The sequence below is a fragment of the Triturus cristatus genome, chromosome 4_2, assembly GCF_964204655.1.
Source record: "Triturus cristatus chromosome 4_2, aTriCri1.1, whole genome shotgun sequence".
Taxonomy (NCBI): Eukaryota; Metazoa; Chordata; class Amphibia; order Caudata; family Salamandridae; genus Triturus; species Triturus cristatus.
Window position 1 is genome coordinate 510,997,791 of NC_140586.1, and position 17,889 is coordinate 511,015,679.

Consider the following 17,889-nt stretch of genomic DNA (forward strand, 5'->3'; position numbering starts at 1 on the left):
GGTATAAAGTTCTGTAACAGCTAGAATCCACACATCAAAGACGTTGTTCTGATCGGAACAGGCACATTTCCCTCGACGATGACGCACCGCCACTGCTGCACGGACTGCAGACATTGCATCGCTGACTGCACAACGCATTGTCTCCAGTTTCTGATCTCTGACTTTGTGCAGCTTAGTGCCGACGCATCACCTTCAACTCAGAGGTTCGACAACGACACTTCACCTCCTTGCTTCCCGTGCTTCGACTCCAGTCCCGATACATCTCCGACTTTCTGTGGCTTGGCCCTGACACATCACCTTCAACCCTGCAGTTCAACGATGTCCCATCACCGCTTTACTTTCCACATCTCAGCTCTGTCGACAACATATCTAAGGTTCTTTTCAGCAGGCAAGGATGGGCCCTGTATCTGGCCTGCACTTGATCGCGGTCGGCCTTAACATGTGCATTTACCCTGGTCTAGAGTGACCTGGTATCCCAGGTTGGGGCTTTAAGCTATTAAATATTACATTTTCATGTATTATTTAAAAATTCATAAGTCTGGTTATACTTATTATATTTGTGTCGCTTTGGTTTTGTTTTGTTGATAAAAATGTACTCTCTTTTTCTAACTTGGTGTGGTGTCTTTTTGTGGTGTCTTCACTGTGTTACTGTTTGAAGTGTTGCAATAATACTTTACACATTGCCTCTTAAGTTAAGCCTGACTGCTCTGTGCCAAGCTATCAGAGGATGAGCACAGGTTAATTTAAGGTGTGTATCTGACTTACCGTGACTAGGATTGTGGTTCCTGCTTGGACAGGGTGCATACCTCTGCCAACCAGAAACCCAATTTTTAACACCGAGGATGCTGCGTTCTGGTGGGTAATGATCAGTTATGTGCGACTTCACAGGATTATTTGCTGTTAGCGAGTTTTGAATCTTTTTCACCAAGAATTGACACACACAAAGATAAAATGTGTATAGTTGTAACTATAAAAAAGAACAAATCAGTGGCAAAGAAAATTATTAATAAATAGAATATCAAAACGAACTGAAACACAGTAATGGTAGTTCAGAATTCAAAATACTCTTGCATTAAAAGATTGGACCTATCTCTATTCTTTATCCCCTCCCTTCTTGCCTCTACAAAAGCTGTCCTAGTACCAAAATTGGCTTATGCGAGTTTCTAATGTGGCGTCTCATCTGCATATCTCAGTTGAACAATAGAAAGGGTTGTCTGTGTGAAAAAATTCAGTGTCTATTTCTGCTTGAAAGCTATGCTGTGCTAGCAAACCGATAAGGCAGGGCTGGCCCCAAGATGCCTGCCTATGGCTTTCATGAAGGATATTAACAGCTTCTGCTTGCTCGATCTGGTCTCCTAAGAAGTTGAAGATTTCCTTTCTGCCTTCTAACTGTCGGAACCCAGCTTAAAAACCTATTTTCATTATGTTGAATAAGGCAACCCTCACATCCAACGATGTCAGATGAAAGAATTAATATATTATTATTGTTGCACCTTTGCTTAAATTTAAAAGACATTTTAATTCATGTGAATACATATATGAACTCGGATGGTTGCTATTGTGGCACAAAGAGCCAGTTGTCCCTGGAGCTTCGCAATGGCTATCGACACGGACTGTTGCTGCTGACAAGGACTGTCATGGCTAACATGAAGACCAGTTAACACTGGAGATTCGCTATGGCATGCATCATGTACGTCATTCATTAGCGTAAGGAGTCTGTTTCGCGGTCAAGAGGAGCTCAAAACTTCTAGATTTTCACCTTTTATTTAGTAGGAGCTCACTCTGATGCCTGCCAAGGGTCAAGGTCCTGGGAGGTACCTCTTGCAGATCAGTACTCACTCCAACAGAGGCCAGCATCAGGGCTCATGCAGGCCCAGGGAGGTCCAGTAGGTGCTGATTAGCTGGGCAGTTGCAGGGAGGCCTCTGAAAGCTTGTTGTGTCCCAGTACCTCTAACCGGAGATCAGCCAACGGACTCTTAGTACCACTTACTGGGATCCTGCGTTCAAGACAAGCACATCCAGTCTTACTTCTTCAGACAGCAGTGCAGTCCTTCTTATGACTCTTCCACAGGTACACAAGTGTTCTGGTGAGAGATTGTGAAGGTGCCACTTTTATCCCATGTGCCAGTCCCTGGATGGGGGATGCCCCTTTCCTGGGTTTGGCTCCAAACTGTCTCGGGTAACAAAGGGCGGGCAGGCTTAGGTGTAAAATGCATTTATCAGTGGTAGGGCAGGCAGCCCTCTGACGTCCAGAATGGGGTTGGCATATCCACAAGGCTAACATTTGAAGCTCAGGACGTCCGAGTACAATCCCCAGAACATACTAATCAGGACACTTTACAAAAACCCTGCCCACAGGCAATGCCCTTTTGTTCTGATGTATGGAGGGAACACACAAAACACCACACAAGAGCCATTCACAGTCATGTGACCCTGGACGCTGGCAGAAAGGCACATTTGATTTAGGCAGATAAATGTCCACTTTCTAAAAGTGGCATTTCCAGAATAGTTACTTAAAATCTGACATTGCTATTAAAAAGGATTTTAAATTACAACTAATTTTAGTGGAAGAAGCATTTCTCTATATGTTCCAAAACTGAGGTTTTCACTTGTTAAGGCTAATATGATAACTCACTGTTAGGTTATAGGAGATGTAGTCACACAACAGTAAAAGATTACTTTAGTAGGTTTTTAGAATATATAAAACATCAGTTAGACATGTCCTACCTTTTACATTCTATGTATCCTGCCCTAGGAGCCTTTAGGGCCTACCTTAGGGGTGACTCATGAATATTAAAAAGCAAGGTTTAGGCCTGGAAAATGGTTTATTTTGCCAGTTTAAATGGCAGTTTAAAACAGCACTACAAGCTGTAGTGATAGGCCTGAGAATTGTTTTACAGTGCTACTTTAGTGGTAGCGCAATGAAAGCTAAAACCCATTAGTAGCATTTAATTTTGTTTACAGCCCCTGTGCACATGTAGTAGTCCTAATGCCAACAAAATCAAGTTCAGCAAAAACAGGTGAGTGAAGGCAAAAGGTCTGGGGAAATACCACACTAAGGATTTCAGGTCTAACATGATAACTTTCTGCTTGAGCAGGGGCTCAATGTTTGAAATTGGATAACGTATTACCCTTTATGTATATGCATGTCTCAAGTATCTTTTTTTTAAGAATAGAAAAGATCTTGCCATACAGCACACATAAAAAACCCATAAAGAATTATAGAGAGAGAGTGAGACAGAGGTCTTTGTGTCCACCACATACAGCCATTGCCTTTCCTGTATTTTTCTGGCTTGCCATTGCTTTGACCAGCTGTCTGTCAAGCCCACGGCTTTCCACTGATGTTTGTATTGTACCACCGAGATTCCATTAAGGGTTTAGTTTTAGGACATAAACTAGTTCTTGCACTTGGACATTGGTTGATTAGACCGACTCCCTCCCCCTCATACTTCTACTGCTTCCCTTCCTTCCACAGAATGGTCTCCCTGCTGCATCCAACCTGATGTTGATGCTGCTGGGCACAGTGACATGGTTGCCAGGAACACAGAGGATCTTTCCTCTAATGGTAGCTTTAGTTTCCATAGAGGCTGAAAATAGGTTGCACCCCGGAAGATAAACAAATATAAGAATGGTTAGGGAAGGAAGTGCAGGATATAAACGCATTTGACATGGATGAAACTAAAGAATAGACAGAAAGGCTAAAAAGCGGTGATGGGCAGCAACGAAGATGGAGAAAAGATGCTTTTAGTTTCAATGCAGATGCTTTAACTTTCCACAAGACTTCTGTCAGTTACTGAATAGTCATTTGTTTTGTATTAGACAACTGATAGTGAGGTTCTGGACAGGAGGAGAGGCGGCAACAGCAAGGATGATTCATTGGAAGAACTGTCTGAACCGCAAAATGTGTACAAAGTATCTTTTCAAGGACTTTTGTCTGTGACCCAGTGTGAAAATGTGAGAAACTGGGGAGTTTACCTATTCCCAAGGGCTTACTGATATCCTATTGGATGCTTTATATGAAAAAAGTGATACTTGTTTCCATCTACAATATTGTGTGTTTATATTTGTGTGTCTTTTTAGAGTACAGAGGGTTTCTCTCAATCACATTTTCCGGGGAAACATTCTATGGCATCTTGAGACCATTATTCTCTTCCTGAGAGATTACTTTTGAGTCTAATTTCTTGTATTAGATGTCTGTTGATTTAAAGCTGCCTATGTTGTCCAGCTTGGCCCTTTCTTTTATTCGAACTGCAAAGGTTTTATGCTTATGCATTTATTCTCTCATCAGAACTCTTTTTGGAATTCTTATCTTACACCTTATTCTATTCCAGTCTAACTAAATTTAGATTAGCAAAATTCCTTTATGAAACTTGCTTGCTGTATTCTATAAATTTTAACTGTTATTTGTATTAATTTAGCATTTTTCTTTTTATTGAAATATTGATTACTGGATTATATTTATTTCTAACCAAGATGCTTAAAAAGACTGATGCTTATTGCATAAAGAATGAAACTAAAGAATTGATAAATAAAACCCTTTAACTCATACAAATTAACTTTATTGACTGTACTAAAAGCATATACCAAATATCCACATACACCCACATTTGCTGAACTGCTTATTTACCAGGGAGTTCACCTACTATTCAAGATTAATGTTTCTCACAGTCTCTGCCACATGTTGTAAGCCAGTCAGGTGCAGATGCCTCAGAAACAAGAGAATCAATTATATAATTATGAAAGTCTTATCTGTGCATAGCCAAGGTGCCTTGAGCAGAATTTACTCAAGTGTTGGAGTGCCAAAAAATAAACTTTGTCGCCTATGATTCACAAAAGGCCAACTGGGATAAAAATGTACACTAAGGGTCAGAGGTGTACATCACACTCAACATCAGATGGGCTGAAGGGTGCTAGCAGCATTTTCAGCCACCAGCTCCTTTAATTATACATGCGCATACTAATTATGAATGCCTAACACAGAAATGGAGACACTCTGACGCAGGACTTTCTAAAGTGGCTAGTGCCCTTTGCGTTGCATATTTGTTTTTGTCTAGCAGTTGCTACCTTGGCATTTTGTTGGACTCACTCACTCGTCATCTTAGTCCCTCATTAACCCATTGCACATTCATCCATTCGCAGATGCACGCATCATTCATTCATCAGTCAATTCATGCACTCACTCCAGTCATACACCCCTCCCATTCACCCATCCATGTCAGTGGGACAGCCAATGTGTCATGGGCCCCAGTGCAAGGAAAGAAATAAACTATGAAATACAGCAGTATTCAGGGTGCAGTGGGCCCCTCGGGCCTCCGGCTCCAGGGCCTCTGTACATGCTGCACCAATAGAATCTATGTCCCTGATCCATGCATTCCTTCACTCACCCATTTAGCCTCCTAAGAACTCATTCCATTATCAATCCATGCACTCTTTAATCATTCAATCATTCATGCACCTTTCACTCATTATTGAATCCACCCACTCTCCGCACACACACACGAATACACGAACACGCACATACACACATACCATTGACCGTAAAGAAGTGTGTATTTACTGTTCTAACTCCATGCACGCTTTGATAGTAGGTTAGGTTATAAGGGGGACTGGGGGCAAATATACCTGCACTTTTAGTTTTTTGATACACTCACTAAAAAGTACCTAAACAAACTAACAGGACCGGTCCGCCTAACGCACCGGTCTTCATAAAGCTAGTGTTTCTCTGATTCTGTCAGGACTTACCCACGCTATGAGGACCGATACGTCCTCACAGCAGGGTTATACATACACACATGCACACACTCCAATACGCCGTTAATAGAGGATAACTTCCAATTAAAAAAATACACAAGATTAATTGACTTTGTCAATGTGTGCTAAGACATGTATGTGTATCCGTTTTAGACCCCTTTGGTTGGCCCTGTTATCTTCACGTTGTAGTGATATATGTATTTTTTTAAATACCTTGGGGGACTGTATCCCTGTGGTGCTTTAATTCATTTTAGAGAATACAAAAATTAAACATCAACAAGAAAATCTGAAAAAGTAATCATACAACAGCAAATATTACATAATTTATAATACTATTGTTTAAAGCATTTCCTATTCAAGGCCATACATTAGTATATTTTAATCAACGGATACTTACTCTCTGTCTGAAATGTAGAAACTTGAATTTTAGTTGTAGAAAGTGCCAACAATGGTGGAGTTGGTGGGCCGACATATTGATCTGGATGTGGTAAAAGTTTTGTGTCTTTTCCATACAACTGCAAATTAATTACAAAAAAAACCCATTGTAAACATTTATTCCTTCAGGAGTAAACTTATGACACCACATGTACATGCTTTTTATACTTCAATAATGTACATAAGTTATATTCAATAATTAAACAAAACCAATACATATGTGTTAAAATAAAGTTTCTCTCCTGAAGTCCTGTAAAATGAATAAAAAACTCGAAAGAAGCAAAGAATCTTAAGAGATCGCACACATAAAGTAAAGTAATTAAAGAGCATCCCTGTTTTTCCTTTTTTTTTCACAATACCCTATATAGCGCACAGTATAGTGTAAGTGGTTGGCTACTTGCCAGACCCTAGAGATACGGGCGTTCTGCTGTTCTCTTTTAAATGGTATGGGCCAAACGCTTTAAAACAGGAAAAATAATAATAATATTATAAAGATTGAAACATCAGTGAAATAAGTCCTCTTTAGTACGTCCACGATTCATGAAGTTGGTGCAGCTTGTGGCTATTTTCTTTTAAAGAAAACTGGAATATGTATCTCTCGAGAATTACAATTCATTGAACCTTTTAAAATGTTCAAGCTCACGGGGCCCCAGCATACAGAATTTGTACCCGATTGCCCTGTTTCAATCGGATGACCTTTCCTGCTCCAGGGCTAATAATGCATCAAATTCCCTAAAGTGCTGGCACCCCAAATGCATGGACATCAGGAATTCTCCATCCAGACTGCCATGGCTCCTGAAGACTAATTAATAAACTTCAATATTTGCACTTTCATCTCAACTCAGATTTTACTCTAAAATGGCATTAACCACAGTAAACAGCTTCACCCTTCTTTTTCCATGAATAATATCTGGCCAGATTCCCCGGCCCCTTGTTGCCCAGAGGTGGGTGCTAATCGTCCTAAGGGAGTTAGTTTCATACAGTACACAAGTTCTCACTCTCTTCACTGTCTCTATTCCTCACTTATTGTAGGTAAAGGAAGTGATATGTTCTGATTCAGATTGTGAGCATAAATTGAACTGAGGGCGAGGCTCCGCATCAAGAGACAAGGGATCCGATAACAGAAACAGAGAAGACCGAAACACCATTGAACCTGTTTATGGGTAACATAGTGATGTATCTATATGTGTATGGATGTTTTTGTCAGCTTTCCAGTATGAGGTTTGCTGGTTCCACCTGGTTAAATCAGGCTTCAAAGGGACCCCAGATTGTGCCCTGATAGCCCCGTCTGATGCACTGTACATTCAGGGCAAGCTGACAAAGATGATCAAGTGTCAAATACAGCCGAAGCCAAGGAGGACACATCAAATATTTAACAACCATTTGCAAAGTCAATAGGACTCGCCTATACTAGAGCTATTGGCTTTGGCAATGTGTGTTTGCCATAGTGTACACCAGTGTGGCTGTTGTTAAGCATGGCTAAATGTTAGTGGCATGGAGTGTCCTAGAGTGGAGTGGTGGGTGTAGAATGTCATAAACTTGATTTGTTGGAGTAGAGTGTCGTAGAGTGGAGTTAGGGGAGTAGAGTGTTGTACAGCTGAGTAGAGGGGAGTAGAGTTCAGTGACAGAGAGAGCCGTAGAGTGCACTGTCATACACTGCAGTGTCGAAGAGTGGGGTGGAATAGGGTGGAGTGGATTGGAGTGGACTGAGGTGGTGGGGTGGATTGGATTGGAGTAGATTGTGGTGGATTGGATTGGGGTAGAGTGTGGTGGATTGGATTGGGGTAGAGTGGAACGGATTGAGTGGGGTGCGATGGCTTGGGATGGTATGGAGGGGTGGGGTGAATTGGAGTGGGGTGAATTGTATTGGTGTCAGTTGGGGTTTACTGGAGTGGAGTAGATTGGATTGCAGTGGGGTGTATTGGAAAGAGGTGGATTCGATTGAATGGGGTGGGGCAGATTGTTTTGGATTACAGTAGGGCAGATTGTTTTTGATTACAGTGGAGCAGATTGTTTTTGATTGGAGTGGGGCAGATTGTTTTGGATTAGAGTGGGGCAGACTGTTTTAGATTGAGGTGAATTGGATTAAAGTGGTTTGGATTGGGGTGTGGTGAACTGCAAGGGGGCGGGGTGAATTGGATTGAGGTGGATTGGATTGGGGAGGGGTGCGGTAGAGTGAAGTGGGGTGTGGTAAATTTGAGTGGGCTTGCTTGGATTTTGCTGGATTGGATTTCTGTTGGGTAGTTGGATTGGAGTGGTGTGGATTAGATTGGGGTGAGGTGGACAGGATTGGAGTGGGGTGGATTGTTTTGGATTGGAGTGGGACAGATTGTTTTGGATTGGAGTGAGACTGATTGGAATGGGGCAAATGGTTTTGAATTCGAGTGGGGCTGATTGGATTGGGGTTCATTGTTTCAGATTGGAGTAGGCCAGATTGTTTTGGATTGGAGTGGGACAGATTGTTTTGGATTGGAGTGGGGCGGATTGTTTTGGATTGAAGTGGGGCAGATTGTTTTGGTATGGAGTGGGACAGATTGTTTGGGAATGAATGGGGCAGAACGTTTTTGAATGACTGGGCCAGATTGTTTTGGATAGGAGTTGGGCGGATTGTTTTGGATTGGAGTGGGGCAGATTGTTTTGATTCAGTGCAGCAGATTGTTTTGGTTTGGAGTGGGACCCATTGTGTTGGATTGAGTGGGGCTTCTTGTTTTTGATTGGCTGGGGCAGATTAATTTGGATTGCAGTAGGGGTATTGGATTGGAGTGGAAAAGATTGGAGTGGGGACGATTGTTTTGGATTAGAGTGGGCTCATTGGAGTAGAGAAGATTGTTTTGGATTAGAGTGGGGCTGACTGGAGTGGGGTACATTGTTTTGGATTGGAGTGGGGCAGATTGTTTTGGGTTGGAGTGGGGCATATTAAATTTTTCACAAATTACATAGAAGAATTAAACAATTTCGCTTTGCAATAAAATAATCCTCATCTTTTTAGAACAGCCCCCATGAGCAAAAACAAAAGAAAACATGAGTGCAAAGTGATAAGAGAAGACTTAGTTAAAAGAAGGTTAACTATAGAAAATAAATCTTTACAATTTTGTTTATCCTGCTGGGCATGTTTTCGTCACTCACACGCCTTCTGTTTGCAGGGCACTAAAAGTTAAACAGAACAAAATAGTAGCTCAATCAAGTTTGGAGCAGCAGACGGGCACTGATTACGTTGAATCAATCGGTGCTTGGTCCCCGCTTCACAGAGAGGATTGGAAATTATGTTAGGCCTGCACTGACGAATTACGAGGCTCTAAAGAAGAGTGCCACACCATCCAACAAATGGTAAGCAATGAGCGGGCTCCAAACCGTTTTTGCATACAAGAGTGTCTTGCAAGTGTGACGCATGCTCCCCAGGCTCGACCCTCAAAATGATGTTGGTCTAACAATGCACGCAACGCTTGGGACACAGAAGCTTTTTCTTTATTGGAGAGTTGAAACCTGCCTCAAAGAATGCAAACTCTTTCACAAAATAGTTTCGAAAATATTTTGGTGGTTTGACCTGATCCAATTTCTCTATTTAAAATTAGACTGAATAACGCATCACACCAAATGTGATTAACCTACCAGATTTATTTGTAGATATATTGCCTAAAAACATGGACTAAGACCCCTATTCATGGGATAGGGTCAGCAGCATTTGTTTCAGAGAACGCTAGCTGCAATCTTTTTAACCATAATCCCTTCTCTGCACACCAGTTAATAAAGCATTTTTAGATGCTGAGAAATTAGCATATTCGGGATCTTCTTGAAATTGAACATAATGTATCAAATGATATATCTTAGGTGCAAAAGAGCAAACCAAATTTTTCAGATTGCAGAACATTTGACTTATTGCTGTACCTCAAGAAAGGAGAATTATGTGCTTGTTTGCATTACACAGTTAGAGAAGAATTGATCAAATATGTTTCCCTTCGACAGACAGATAATAAAATGGACTAGTGGCCAATTACACCGCCAACATTTCACTACAATTCACCACTGCTGGTTCTTTGCTCCAACTTAACATAACAAACTTAATATTACTTAGATGAGAACATACACATTGCCTTGGATTAAATCTATACCCTTATTCATTTATCAAAATTATTTTGTGGGCCCTTAGGGGTGTGGCTCACCCATAGGTTCAGTCCTTTAGAGATCACATATAGCCCTGTCCAGGAGACGTAGACACCTAGCATCACTACCCCTACTCTCATAGCCTAAGTCTATGAGAGACTCAGAAAGTCCCTTTCCTGCCTAATGACCTTATTGATTTATTAATTAGAGCATGGATAATGGGCTGGTTCAGTGAACAGATTGTGCCTAGTAGACTGAAGTAAATTAGCTTCTATGCCATTGGCTTCCTTTTCATTATATTCACACTAAGACAATTTCTCCATATCTTACAATACAGTGTGCACTATTTCTTCTAATTATTTATGTATTTTTGTGCTCTCAAGGAGGTAGGATCTTTCAGTATCGCTGCTGCTCACTTAATCTAAACACTTTCTGTCCTGATCTCGCTTGAGGAGGTCTATCTGGTGTACAGTCATCTCTCTCCTTCCAAAAAGCTGCGTTATTCTGCATTTCACCCAATCCTCATCCTGCCCTTTTCCACCACATTTCCCCTAGCCTTATTCCCAACTTTCTAACATTTTCACATTGAGATGTCACCTCAATTCAGCTAATAATATTAGCTCCTATCAAAACTGTGTGGATCCCTAAAAGATAGAAGAAGAACAAAACGGCATCTGTCTTACACATCAGTAGTTAAGAAATCAGTACTCCATTCTCTCTGTCTATTTTTTCTCTCTCCCTCCCACTGTCAGAGTGATAGGAGAAGTGGTGATCAGTGGACTGTTAATGTATTGTGATGTAGTGTTCTTAAAATAGGACCTTTCCTACACTGGTGCACCACTGGGGAAGTCCTGATGGATACAGGGATGTTGTTATAAATGCTGGATGCATAGATTGAAATGGCCTGCTAGCTATTACTCTTTCTCTTCCTCTATTGTTCTCTTTCTCTGTCATTTGCACACTTTCTCTTTCTGTCCTCCCTCCATCTCTGCTTTTCCAACTATTTCTTTACCTCTCTCGCTCTCCCTCTCTCACACACTTTCTCTCTCTTTATCCTTCTCTGTCTCTGTTCAGTAGACACAGCATTGCCCCATACAGCAGAGTTCTTGAGTCAGGCCACATGAAGGGAACTGTGTGTGAAAGCTGGCTCTCTATATGTTTATTTTGGACATACTGTGACAGTGACTGACTGCCTCTCTTAGCCTACGTCTTCTATCTGTAAAGAACCTCTTGTAATTAACTAAAATCTGCCTGAGAATGTCACATGTGATATAGGTCTACGTAGCATCATAATGGCTAAAGTAGCCCAAGGGGTGTCTAAGAGGATCCCTGCTCCTTCTGTTGCGTGTTAGGCTGTCTTGCCGGCTCTAATGGGTCCAAAACTCCACGCTGTCTCTGAGGCCTGTCATAGGTTTCCTGCTCTCTAGTGTTTAAATAGATTAAGATATTGTTTCTTTATGTATCTTTCAGAATAAGTGAATTCCCAGGGCTTGAGTGGAGCATAGACGCGGGTAGATGCTGTCTACCCTGCTGCAAAGCTGGACACTTTCAGCGGAGTGGCACGTTCCTTTCCTACTTCTCCCGGAATTCACAGAAATATGCTGAACTGGTCCCGGTGTAATTTTCTGACATCGGGACACTTTCAGCCACGCCTGCACGTTTTCTGCTTTTGTTCTGAGCAGATACGTGCAGACGGGGAACGGGGTTATCAGATTCCAGCTCCGCCCATAACAAAAGCCAAAGCTAAGGGGCCTTTAGGCCTCTTTTTTGGGAGTATCCTGGCTGGGAGCTATGGGGATCTGTCTTACATAATGTGCTTTGCAGGAGACATAACCCTCTACGCTACTTTGATTCAAAACTAGAACTAGGCAAACACAGATCTCTCCAGCAAACACTTTAACCTCCAGAGTTATCTTACCATTATTATAAATCCTTAAAACACTTTCCTTTGTAAGGCCGCTGCCTCTCCTCCTTCTTCTTAGACTCCTGGAAGCACACAGGCTCCCAGACTCCCCTAGCCAATCACTATGCTGCTGTCACCAGCATGACAACAGCATCGTAATTGGTCGAAGTGGCTTGGTTCGGCACTCAGACAGGGACTAAGAGCCTGTGCATATTCACCATCCAGGCTGTGGAATACAGCCGGGTGGAGAACATGCTAAGTGTGCGTGACTGTTTAGCCAGCCCAAGATGGTCAGCCAAACTGTCATGCGCACTTAAGTGCACCAAACACTCTGCCCTCTGCTGGCTGTGACGACAGCCCAGCCCTGCCCTGCCCCAAAACTGGCTCAGTATAGAAAAATAAAATGATAATAACATCATGTTATTATTTTATTGTTCCTATTTGCACTGCTCAGTGAGCAGTGGGCGCTGCCATTGCAGAGCTGTAAGAGGCAGATGGTACACTTCCTCTCTTCCTCATATTTTTTACCGGAGATAACACACAAGTTACTTACCTTCGGTAACGATATATCTGTAAGAAACATTAGTTAGTTATAGATTCCTTACCTTAGAATTACCCCCAGGCGTCAGACAGGATCCGGAAAGTTTTTTTGTCAGCAGTACCTCTGCGCATCGGAAGGTGGCGTTGGTCAGCTACGTATCCGTCGTCGGCATCCCCGGGATGACGTCGCGGCAGCTACGTAGACGCTAGTTCTGCACATGACTTTCCGCGCCAGAAATGCAGAGCCATGCAAGACACTGACCATTGGTGGACGTAACTAGGGCCCTGAAAGGATGTCCTTAACCTTAGAAATCAGTTCGCAGAACGGGGAGGATGGGTGGGGCGGTAAGGAATCTATAACTAACTAATGTTTCTTACAGATATATCGTTACCAAAAGTAAGTAACTTGTGCATCTGAAGGAAACACGTTAGTTATAGATTCCTTACCTTAGAATAGATACTCCAGCAATACCAACCCCGGTGGAGGGTCTGCGAACCAAGATCACACCAGAAAATACTGGAGAACAGAACGGCCAAAGAAGCCGTCTCTCGGGACTTGGCTGTCCAGGTAGTAGTATTTGGTCAATGTGTGTAGCAATGCCCAAGTGGCCGCCTGACAGATGTCATTTAGAGGCACTCCTCTTCCCAAGGCAGTAGTGGCTGCCGTCTCCCTGGAGGAGTGAGCACGTAGCCCGACTGGAGGCTCCTTCTTAGCCAGAGAGTAACAAGCCTTAATAGACAACACGACCCATCGAGAAATGGTGCGTTTGTGTACGGCCCAACCCTTCTTTGCACCCACGTAGCCAACAAAAAGTTGATCATCCACCCGGAACTGTTTTGTGCGATCCAGATAGAAGGAGAGCGCATGCTATGGGTCCAGACGGTGGAGCATCTCTTCTTCCTTTGAAGGATGCGGAGATGGAAAGAAGGTGGGCAAAGTAATGATCTGCCCGATGTGGAAGGCAGTGACCACCTTAGGAAGAAAGGATGGACAGGTCCTGAGATCCACCTTGTTCGGATGAACAGACAAGAAAGGAGGTTTTGAAGAAAGAGCCTGGAGCTCACTCACTCTTCTAGCGGAAGTGATGGCTACCAGGAAAGCAGTCTTAAGAGTTAAGAGACGTAAAGGACAGTTATGAAATGGCTTAAAGCGAGCGTACATTAAATAAGTTAGCACAAGATCAAGTCCCACTGAGGCATAACGAAAGGAATTGTAGGAAAAAGATGTGTTAAGCCTTTCAAGAAATGGTTAACTACTGGGGACTTGAAAAGAGAAGGTTTATCTGGCAGGCAGAGATGGCAGAAAGGTGGCCTTGATAGTGCCTAGAGCAGAGCCCTGCTAAAGAGAGACGAAACAAGAGTACTTTAGAAAGAGGGGCAGAAAGGATATCCACAGCCTTTACTGTGCACCATGCCACAAATGTATTTCACCTGCCGGCGTATACCCTCTTTGTGGAGGGACGCCTGGCTGCAAAGATTACGTCACAAACTTCAGGAGGCAGGTCAAAAGACATCAACTGCCGCCGCTCAATCTCCACACAAGTAGGTGGAGACTGGACAGTTTCGGGTGGAGGACCATCCCCTGCTGCTGCGACAAGATCCTCCCGAACAGGCAGTCTGATCGAAGGATCGATGGCCATGTTAAGCAGCTCGGGATACCAGACACTTCGTGCCCAATCCGGACCCACAAGAATGACTTGGGCCCAATCACGCCTAATCTTCTTCAGCACTCTGGGCAGAAGTGGCATAAGCGGAAAGGCGTACAACAGATCGCGACTAAAAGCGTTGCCTAACGAGTGCCGCCTTGGAAATTCCAATGCGCAGAATCGCTGACATTGCGCGTTCTCTTCGGTGGCGAATAGATCTAACCAAGGCTCTCCCCACTGTTGAAAGAGACCTTGCACCACCTCCGAGTGAAGACACCATTCGTGATCCATCATGCACTTGCGGCTGAGTTCGTCTGCCCTGGCGTTCAGAGAACCTGCCAGGTGTTAAACCACCAAGGAAATACCTTGATTATCCCGCCATGTCCAGAGGCGGAGGGCCTCCTGACATAGGGTCGACTACCCCACCCCGCCCAGTTTGTTGCAATACCACATGGCGCTGGTGTTGTCCGTGAACACCCCGGACAGAGGGAAGGAATGCCTTCAGTACAAGACAAATCGCCCAGAGCTCCAGAAGGTTGATGTGAAGCCCGGACTCTGCCAGAGACCAGAGGCCTCTGATCTCTGCCTCTCCCATGTGGCCGCCCCATCCCAGAAGGGAGGCAACCATCACCACAATGTGGTCTGGTTGGGGAAGGGAGAGGGATCTGCCATTGACCCAATGCTGGTTCATAAGCCACCACTGCAGTTGTCGAGAAGTGCCCTCCGAGATCTGGACGCAATCGGACAGATTCCCCTGATGCTGCGCCCACTGGAACTTCAGGTCCCACTGCCGAGGTGCATATGCCACCTTTCATGATCGATCAGCAGGATGCAGGAGGCCATGAGGCCCAGCAGCCTCAGGGTCATTCTGACCAAAACCCGGGACAGAGGCTAAAAGATCGGAATCATAGCCCGAATATCCCAGACTCGCTGTTCGGGAGGGTAGACCCAAAACTGTGTCGTGTCCAGAACCACTCTGATGAAGAGGAGCTTCTGAGACGGAATCAGGTGCAACTTCGGTACATCGATGGAAAACCCCAGCAAGTGCAGGAGGTCGGCCGGAGTCTGAAGGTGGGAGACGACTGCCTGGGGCGAGCCCACCTTCAACTGCCAGTCGTCGAGATAGGCAAAGACTGAAACCCCTGATCTGGGCAGAGGAGCTGCGACAACCGCCATCACTTTTGTGAACACCCGAGGGGTGCTGGTAAGGCCAAAGGGAAGCACGGTGAACTGAAAGTGCTCGTAGCCTACCGTGAACCACAGGTAACGCCGGTGGGCCGGCAGGACGGGGATGTGAAAATAAGCATCCTGCAAGTCCAACGCTACCATCCAGTCTTGCAGGTCGAGAGCAGACAAGACCTGAGCAAGCGTCAACATCTTGAACTTCTCCTTCCAGAGGAAGTGATTGACGTCCCTGAGGTCCAAGATAGGACGCAGGCCCTTGTCCTTCTTGGGAACCAGAAAGTAGTGGGAGTAACAACCACAACCTACTTCTGGGACAGGAACGCACTTGATGGCTCCCTTGGCCAAGAGAGACATAACTTCCTGCTGGAGAAGAGCCAGATGATCCTCCGACATGCAGTGGTATCATGGTGGCATGGCTGGAGGGGTAGTCTCGGAGGGGAGGGAGTAGCCCCTTTGGACTATTTGCAAAACCCACCTGTCCGAAGTGATGTTGCACCAGTGGGGGAGGTGATGGCAAATCCTGACGCCCACAGGCGTTGGATGGACCTGAAAGGTCAGACTATGAGGGTTTGGAGGCAGCTGCAGAGGGGGGGGTTGGTGGACTGACCCACCCGCTGGCCCCCAGAACCTCGTCTGTTGTTTCCACGTTCCCGCGAATGTTGGGTAACTTGCTGCGGCCTGTGGCCCTGGGTGGGACATAGCAGGGCACCCCTTCCGTAGCCACGAAAGAGGTGAAAAGCAGACTCCGCAGGACGGGAGGAGAGGCCCAAGGACTTAGCTGTAGCCCGTGAGTCCATGAAGCGCTCTAGGGCGTTGTCTGCCTTGTTGCTAAAAAAGCGGCGGCCATCAAAGGGCATGTCCATCGAGGTGTTCTGGACATCCCCTGAAAAGCCAGTGGTCCTCATCCAGGCGTAGCGCTGAAGCGCTACCGATGTTGAAATAGCCCTGCCCGGAGAATCGGGGGTGTCCAGCCCATAACGGATCGCAAACTTTGCTGCATCTCTCCTGGCGGCAGCAGCCTGGGGGAGCACTGCCTGGGCCTCCACCGGACACTGAGGCAGCACTTGCGCCACCGTATCCCACACTGAGGGCGAATAACGGCCCAAGAGATATGCAGTGTTTACGAACCGCAGTCCTAAGATGGCGGAAGAGAAACATTTCTTGCCAAGATGGTCCAGCTTGTTGGATTCCCTCTCCAGCGGAGCGGTAGAGAAGGTGCTTTTGGAGGTGGAGGCTTGGACCACCAAGCTTTCCGGGGTGGGGTGTTGGGAGAGGAAAGTGGGGCCACCCGGAGCAGGGCAGTGGCCACAGGCGATCATCCTGTCCACGGGAGCCCCCGTGTTGGGCCTGGACCACATGCCCAAAAGGACGTTAGTGAGGGCCTCATTAAACGGTTGCAGGGGTTCCGAAGAAGCACCTCAGTCAGGAGGTTAGTCCTGACCACCACCATTGGAAGCTCGAGAATGAGAGCCTCGGCCGCCCTATGCAACACCACAGCCTATGACGCTCCCTCCTCTTTAGCCACGGTAGGAGGAGACAACATGCCATGGTTGGGTGAAGTTTTAAGACCACTGGCATCCCCCCAGTTCCTGTCTCCAGTCCTGCTCAGTATCTAACTGGTCAGTTAAAGGGTCACTGGACCCCTCCCAGTCCTCCTCCTCATCCTCTGTGTGCCACTGTTGTTGAAAAGGGACCCCAGCAGTGAACAGGGGCATGAAAACCCCACCCAGCGCTGGATCTGGCATCAGTCTTCGCTGGTCTGGCTCCGTGTCCATGTCGAGATGGAGGAGGTTGATGCCGGCCGGGGGCACAACCGGCGTCGGTAGCGGAAGTGGTGCCGGAGGAAGCGGCGCCGGTGGAGGTGTAATGAGTCCAACCGGTGCCGATCCGGATCCAGGCCTGGATACAAGGGGAGCCTGTGGCGCCGGAGCCACTGGCAGTGAAGACCCAGGTCCCCCGACCGAGCCCGCGGGGCCCGAAGGTGCGCCCGCTGGGTCAGCCCACCCAAAGATGGCCTGCATCGCTTCGTAGAACATACAAAGTTGGGCAGGGGTCGCTCTGGGTCCCGGAAAGGAAGGGAAGCTCGAAGTCGACCCTACGGGCTCCGCGGGCTTCGTCGGATCGGCCAACCAACAAGGAGAAGTCAAAGAGCGACAATGCTTCTTCGACTTCTTCTTAGGCTTCGACTTACCCAACCCCCGAGTGCGAAGTCTTTGATGACTTGGAACCAGAATGGTGATGGCTCCGTGACCTATCCCTCGACCTCCCTCTCGACTGGGACCTCGAACGGCGCGGAGCCGACTGTCGGCATTCAAGCAGCTTTCAGGA

The 17,889-nt window shown here is 45.6% G+C and overlaps 1 protein-coding gene across 1 annotated transcript in view; it reads right to left on the reverse strand.

The window, feature by feature from the left end:
* SPATA1 (spermatogenesis associated 1) overlaps positions 1-17,889 on the reverse strand; it is a 394,319-nt gene that overhangs the window by 102,296 nt on the left and 274,134 nt on the right. The window contains exon 8 of the mRNA XM_085602111.1: positions 6,149-6,266. Coding sequence (XP_085458237.1) covers positions 6,149-6,266 — 118 coding nt within the window. The remainder of the gene's footprint in view (positions 1-6,148; positions 6,267-17,889) is intronic.